This window comes from Microtus ochrogaster, unplaced genomic scaffold (assembly GCF_000317375.1).
Source record: "Microtus ochrogaster isolate Prairie Vole_2 unplaced genomic scaffold, MicOch1.0 UNK31, whole genome shotgun sequence".
NCBI classification, from domain to species: Eukaryota; Metazoa; Chordata; class Mammalia; order Rodentia; family Cricetidae; genus Microtus; species Microtus ochrogaster.
This window is the reverse complement of record NW_004949129.1, coordinates 3,611,497-3,618,985: the sequence shown is the minus strand read 5'-3', so window position 1 is coordinate 3,618,985 and position 7,489 is coordinate 3,611,497. Positions and strand designations below refer to the sequence as shown.

At 47.5% G+C, this 7,489-nt stretch overlaps 1 protein-coding gene across 2 annotated transcripts in view; it reads right to left on the bottom strand.

Annotated features, from left to right (window-relative positions):
* Positions 1 to 5,554, bottom strand: part of Snx11 (sorting nexin 11) — an 11,930-nt gene extending 6,376 nt beyond the window's left edge. The window contains exons 1-5 of one of the 2 annotated variants that reach the window (XM_026789900.1): positions 5,484 to 5,554; positions 3,122 to 3,181; positions 2,137 to 2,191; positions 664 to 750; positions 277 to 377 (exon numbers count right to left, since the gene is read on the bottom strand). In XM_026789900.1, the coding sequence (XP_026645701.1) occupies positions 277 to 377; positions 664 to 750; positions 2,137 to 2,178 (230 nt within the window). In that variant the 5' untranslated portion in view covers positions 2,179 to 2,191; positions 3,122 to 3,181; positions 5,484 to 5,554. The remainder of the gene's footprint in view (positions 1 to 276; positions 378 to 663; positions 751 to 2,136; positions 2,192 to 3,121; positions 3,182 to 5,483) is intronic. The other variant, XM_013354152.2, reaches the window with a different exon arrangement.
* Positions 5,555 to 7,489: the final 1,935 nt, after the last annotated feature.

Here is a 7,489-nt window from a genome sequence, read left to right as displayed (position 1 = left end):
TTCAGACCATACATGTGTGGGCACACGAGTGCATACATACACTGTTTCCTGTTCAGACTACACAGCACACATACACTGTTTCCTGTTCAGACAGTTTTGCTAAGTCAAACAACGGGAGAGAAGAAGGCTGGTTTGCCTTCACTGACTTAAACACGTGGTTTAAAGCATTTCTTCGGTACCTGGCATGTCCTCAGTGCTTTTCTCTGCAGACTCCAGACACCACATAATCACCCATGAGTCTCCTTAGACCTGAGAAGACAGCAAAAGCAAACTCACACCAAACCCGCATTCCTCTGTAGCTGCTTCCTCAGCCACACGAATTCACGGTAGCGGCGCCGCACACAGGAGGTCTTGGCGGTAAAGGCCTTGCTGTTTGTCTACAAGAGGAAGTTTGTGAAAAGTGTTAAATGGACAAAGACAAAGTTGATATGAGATCATCACCACTGCTCTCTTTAAGGGGCCAGATTATGAGGCCATTGGTCCCCAGGCCAAGATGCCACTGGACAGCCTGAAAGCAATTCCCAACTACGCCTTGTGCTCCTTCTTCTCCACACTCCGTGCCTTCTAAGTCTCCTGTCTCGGACTGCTGGGGACTCCCACAAGTCACCTCTACTTCAGCACAGCCCACAGCCCTCAGTTCCCCATTCCAGAAGCTTGACTCACATGAAGGAAGATCTTATAGTCCACGTAAGAATTCCAGGAGCCTTCATTCTGCACCCGAGGGTCCTGAACACGCACCGTGATCACCTCCTGCAGGTGTTTAAAAAAATGCCCCCTCAGCTTCACTCCACCTTTCACAGACAGAGAGTTTGGTTTTGGCACTGGAGCCTGGCTGGCCTGGAACTCACAATGTGGACGTATTGCCTTGAACTTGTGGCATTTTTCACAGTCTGCCTCCTAGTGTTGAGATCATAAGGCACTGTGTCTAGCTGGCAAGGCAGCTCTGACCACACAGTAGTTTCTAGTACAGTAGACTAACTCAGTCCCAACTTCCAATCATTTCTCCAGTCAATTCAACAAGTATTTCCCGACACCGGTGTATGCCAGGCACTGTGCAAAGACAGAACATAAACAAGAAACAAAAATCCCTGTTCTCTGGGAGACCACAGGCCATGCCAACTAGTACAGGCCTATAAGCCTAATGACTTGAGAGGCTAAGGCAGGAGAATCAAAGTTCTAGGCCTCATCTGAGAAACTTGGTAAGACTCCAAATAAAAAAATAGAGAGCTGCAGACAATGGCTCCCACCTTTAAACCCAACACCCAGGAAGAAGCAGGAGGATTGCCATCAAGCTGAAGGTCAGCCGGGTCCACCTAGCCGCAGTACATAAGGCTATAAAGAGAGTTAGGGATAAATGGATAGATGGCTCATTGGCAGAGCTGAGTCCTCCCAAGCCCAAGCTCCATCTGCACAAGGAAAGACTAGACAAATAAGGACAAAGTACAGGGGCTGGAGAGATGGCTCAGAAGTTAAGAGCACTGACTGCTCTTCCAGGGATCCTGAGTTCAATTCCCAGCAACCACATGGTGGCTCACAACCATCTACAATAAGATCTGGCGTTCTCTTCTGGCATGCTGGAAGAACACTATATATGTAATAAATAAATAAAATTTTAAAAAAGGAACAAAGGGGGGCTGGAGAGATGGTTCAGAGGTTAAGAGCATTGCCTGCTCTTCCAAAGGTCCTGAGTTCAATTCCCAGTAACCACATGGTGGCTCACAACCATCTGTAATGGGGTCTGGTGGCCTCTTCTGGCCTGCAGGCATATACACAGACAGAATATTGTATACATAATAAATAAATAAATATTAAATAAATAAATAAAAAAGGAACAAAGTACAGCGATATGAATGAAAATGTCCTGATGAGCCCATTTCTTGGAGGATAACCAAACACTTAACTTTAAAACACGGTTATATTCTAGTACATTCCAACCAATGGAAAGTTAGTCAAAACGAAAGCTCACTTCTCAGTTTGTACACTTGTTCTGACTTCTTTCACCTGGCTTTATTCTGAGCACATCAAAAACCAGCAAGGGTATTACCAGGGGAAAACACACCACCGACACTCTACATCTGTGCCCCTCACCCAAAAAACGGGGCCTCCAACTCTGCCCCACTTGGAGCCCACGCTTACCTCCAGCTCTTGGTTCTCCAACATCCTACACCAAAAGCCCATCGGAAGAGAACGTCTGAGGGGGGCAAAAGGCACAGGAACAAGCAGAGTTAGCAAGTGTGTCCTTACCAGGTTTTGCCGGGCAAAACCCCAAAAGCTTTTAATAGATATCCCTTGGGGAAAGCCGGGTGACTCCAAGTCCCCAATTATGCTGTGTAAAACTTTAAAGAGGAAGGGAAAATCACCCACATTAGTTAGTGGCAAGCTAAAAGCCCTGGGGACTTTGCCTCGTTCTCAGACTGCCCCTGGAACCCTCCTCAAGGTCACTCCAAAGCAGAGCTTGTTGGGGTTTGTGGAGAGTGTGTGGGTGGCCAGAAAGGCAGGTGGGTTCCCTTGGAAACTTTGGGGGTATTGAGGAGCACAGCTTTGAAAAGGAGCCTAGCAGTGCCCTCTCCTGGTTATTTAGAGACAACCCAGTCCCTACACACATCAATGCTCCAGCGATCTCCATCTTGCTAACCACAGTACCTCCAGGCAGGTGAGTCACTGAGCTGCAGTGCTCCGGGGAGCACCCAACTGAATGGCCCGGTAATAGTCGCCACCTTCCTTAATCAGCTCTCTAGAACTGGAGCCAACCATTGTAGTCACTTCCAATCCTGACTTCCGGTTTGTACCTCTGCCCAAGCACCCCCGCAGCTTTGCAGGTCACCTCAGGATGCATTCCGCTCCTTTGTAAAGATTCATTAAAGCCTAAGCCACTGATGTCCCCCAGGGTGGCAGTTTACTGTGTGCAGCGACATCGCCCACTCCAACAAGGGGACCATGAAGGCTGCAGCACAGGGTTGCTGGATTCCAAGGGGGCCCATGATGTCACCTTCTGTTAAAATACAGCACTAATCTTGTTACTCCTAGAACCACTCCAGCAGCTCCACCCTGGCTGCCGCCTCCACCCCTTCCTCTCTCTTAAGAGCAGAACAATAAGGTTTAATTTCCCTTTCCAATTTACCTTGAAATGAAAACTGACTTCAGCCAATATGTACTGCCAACAAATGATCCGGGCTGGCTCCTGGGAAAATAAGACTATCTCTAAGCTCCCCCTCCCCTCCTCCCAGGCCCATCCACACACCCACTCGTTTCTACAGTCCCACAATTAATTTTAAACACATTCTCTTATTAGTTCTGCCTTCCCATTAGAAGAGCGCGTAATGAGCTTCCGTCTAGTTTATGTTTTGCTAGCACAGGGCTAATGTTTCAAAAGAAGGGGAACTCATTTACAGCATGAAATTAGCAGAGCAAACAGCTTTTGCAATTCTTTCCACTATCCCAGAAGGTCTCACTTCTACAGACAGACATTGCACGCAGGAACAAGGCTACCTGGCAGATGACAAAACTGTGCTACACTGTGGAGCAAACCCCAAGGTTTTGTGATTTCAACACCATAATAAACAGCACTCTTGCTGACAACCTGGTTTTTCAATTGCTGCAGTCACCCCCTCAAACAGGCCCCGAACTGAATAAAATTCAGAGATTCCAATTCCCCAATAACCCAGCCTAACAGTCCAGATGGAAACAAAGGTCTGTGACCAACAAAACAAAACAAAAAACCTTGCTGTAAATAATTAACCTCCTGGGGTTAATTCTGCACCGCTTTCTCTTTTTAGGCATTTGCTAGTCTGCCACGAATGAAGAACTAAATATTCTGAAGTGTCTTTTTGTAGTTCAGTAGGAGAGATGACAAGAGCCATCTCCACACTGAAGGGAGGTCACACCTCTCCACCTCAAAAGGTCTGTGAAATGCAAGACTCTTGTTCAATAACCAAATAGTCATCATACCTTTGGTCTCAAGAAGAGTTTGGAAGGGGCCTGCAGCACCCCCATGTGGAAGTTTTTCCTGCGTATTTATTGTGGAGCTAATGTAGATAAAAACAACCACAAACTGGTTTTTAAAAATTCCAAGGCAGGCTCCAAAGCTACAGAGAAACCCTTTCTCGAAAAACCAAATAAATAAATAAATAAATAAATAAATAAATAAATAAATAAATAATTCCAAGCCTCCTAGGACTCCATATGCTTGTGAACTTAAACCTGTCTAAAGGTTTAAAGCGCACTTAGGAAGTTCTTGTAAATTTCCTTAAATCACTGGAACTGCAAAAACCTAGACTCTAGTCCTTTTCCCTTTCTCTTTTTTTGTTTATTTGTTTTTTGATACGGAATCTCTCTGTTTAACAGCCATGGCTGCCTGGCTGTCCTGGAACTCACTCTGTAGTAGACCAAGCTAGCTCCTAACTCACAGAGATCTGCTTTGGCCTCCTGGAGTGCTGGCATTAAAGGTATGGGCCACCACAGTCCGGTAAAACCTAGACTCCATTTCCAACAGCCAGGATTCTCCATCAATTTCCTTCCCAAAGACACCACTCCTTGGAAGGAAACGAAGCTCAGTCCCTTCCTGGAGAAGCAGCAAGTTCTTCAGCTCTATCACTAGTTAGACACCTCCATCTCCAGATGCATCTCTACAGATGGATTTGTGCATCGACTAAGAAAGGACAAAGTAACCTCTAAGGTTTAGGAAGCTAACTACATCTCCTGGGCCTTTTCCGTCATATCTGAAGTGCTGTTTGCTTCCCACAGCAGTACCAGCGCCAACAGTGCTGGGGAAGAACCAGATCTTTGGGTGTGTACAAAGCCAATGCACTGTAAAGCTCAGAACTGCTAATTCGGGGGAGCAATTCAAGGCCTTCCCTCATTTTTTTTTCTGCCACTTAAAACTACTTCAAAAGACACGTTAAAAGCAAATCAGACCATAAAGAGATTGCACCAAGGAGCCTCCCCGCTTTTTCTTACTCATTCTCGAACCTCTGATGTCAACTGACAGCAATTCAAAAACCTCACTGTCCTAAATACCCACAGGTGTAAGGAGAAGCTCTCCCGCCTGACACTCTGTCCCGTCAATCAAGCAGCCATTCCACCTTTAAGTCGATAAACCCACTCATTTCACCTGATACTAACGAAGGCGATCATAACTTCCAGTGTCTGAGAAAAGGATCTGCCATTTTCTCCCACTCCCGGCCACTTGGATAGATAGCTACATCCCCCAAACACTGACTCTGGCCGCTCCCTTACATTCTCATCAAACTAGATGGAAAACAGCCACACGCTCCTTCTCCTTTCCCGGTTAAACTTGGAACGAAAGATACCTTCTGTTCTCAAAGTCAATTGAAAACCCAGGCTTCCTTTCTGGTTGGATCCCCAGTAAGCCCTCACTTTCATAACCCATCTCAGCGAGGCCATCACTCAAATGCCACCACTGCTCCTCTCATTCCCACCCCCAGCAGCACCTACGAGCTGCGGCCCCGCCCACGCCCCCTCACCTGAGAGCAGCAGCCGCTCTCTACTAAGACACCACCAGCACCGCAACACATAGTCCGAATCCCGGCTTCTCCTTCCGGGTGAGTCGCCGGCGCCCCGGTGCACGACGGGAGGCGGCTCCCGACGGACCAATCCTGAGTGTCCAGGACGCCCCACCCCTGCAGGCCGGGGCTCTCAGTGGCGACTGCCGGTCAGAGGCTGCTCTCCGCCCCGCCCAGACATGGGCTGCAATCCGGATCTTTCCGGAAATCGCTAGGGGTGCGGGAGGTGGGGCGCGAAGACTGAAACCCCTCGGGGTTCTCTTCAGGTCCGCGTCCCGCCCACCGCTATCAGGAGCGCCAATCAGCGCTCAGGGAGCATCATTAAAGTCCCACCACCACCCTCTCCAGAGCAGCTTGGGATCCGAGGTGTCTGTAAGAGTTTTACACGGTTGTCAGTAGTGTGGGAAAGTTCCCCACATTCCTGGAGCCTCACTAAGATCTCCAAAAGGCCCCGCTTTGAACCTCGGAGATTGCAGTTCCCCAGCTGAAACGTCAAGGGCACTTCGAGTTAGTTTTGGAAAAGTCACAGCAAAAAACAGACAAGAAGGCTGACAACTCACCATGACTCCCTGAGACAAGCCCAAAGCAGGAGCACGCAGTTAGTAAGCAAGAAAAAGCTGATGAAAATGCTAACTCTGGTGACAAGCAAATTCCTCTTACGGCAATGGAAGATTAAAGCTACATAGTGAGTTCCAGGCCACCCAGGCTACAGAGTAAGACTCAATCTCGAAACACAATAAGAAACCCTCTTGATCTGTTAAAAGAGATGATTTTACAGCTGTAACCCCAGCACTTGTAAGTAGAGGCAGGAACCGAAGGTCATTGCCAACTACATAGTGAGTTTCAGCCTGGCCCAGGCTACCTAAGACCCTGACTCAAAAACAAACCAACAGAGGCTGAAGAAATGGCTCAGAACTTAAGACTGTTTTTCTCATCCAGAGATGAGTTCAGCACCCATATCAAGCAGCTCACAATTCCTGCAACTCCAACTCCAGTGGATCCGAGGCATACACAAATGCACCCATACACACCCCAAAAATAAATGTTTGTTTTTATTTTGTGTATGAGTGTTTTGCCTGTAAGTATGGGTGCCTACCTGGAACCCTCAGGGTAAAGGAGGGCCTCAGCTCTCCTGGAACTGGTGTTACAAATGGTTGGAGACACTGTGAAGATCTGGGAACTGAACCCTGGTCCTATGCAAGAACAGAAGTGCTCTAAACCTCTGAGTCATTTCTCAAGTCCCAAATCCTCCCCCCCGCCACCCCGGTTCTCTTTCACGCTCTATGGCTTTGGAATATGAAGAGAATCTAGCCCAGCACAGGCATCTCACTGGGAAAAGGGTGTTTTTCGTCCGCTCTAACAATCGCAAATACTCCTATGCTAAAACAGAACATCAAAGACTACTCTCCCTCTCCCTTCCCGTCTGTCTTTCCTTTCATTTTAAGATTAAAGTCTTGTTATCTAGCCTGGGCTAGCCTAGAACTAACTATGTAGACCAAGATTACCTCAGATTCAAAATGTACAATCCCCCTGCCTCAGTCACCCAAGTGCTGGGATTACAGGTGTGCCCCATCATGCCCAGTTAACAAGTGGTGGCTTCCTTTTAAAGACTTGTTTTTCCTTATGTGTCTGTATATGAAGCTGCGTGAGTTACAGGTCCAGCTTGTGTGTGCTGTGCCCACAGAGGCCAGAAGAGGTCATCAGATCCTCTGAAACTAGAGTTACAGAAGACCTACCCAAATGTGGGTGCTGGGAATTGAACCCCAATCCTCTGCAAGAGCAGCAAATGCTGTTAACCATTTAGCCATCTCTCCAATCCCATCCAAAAAAATAAAGTAAATAAAATCATGTTACTAGGGCTGGAGAGATGGCTCAGTGGTTAAGAGCATTGCCTGCTCTTCCAAAGGTCCTGAGTTCAATTCCTGGAAACCACATGGTGGCTCACAACCATCTGTAATGAGGTCTGG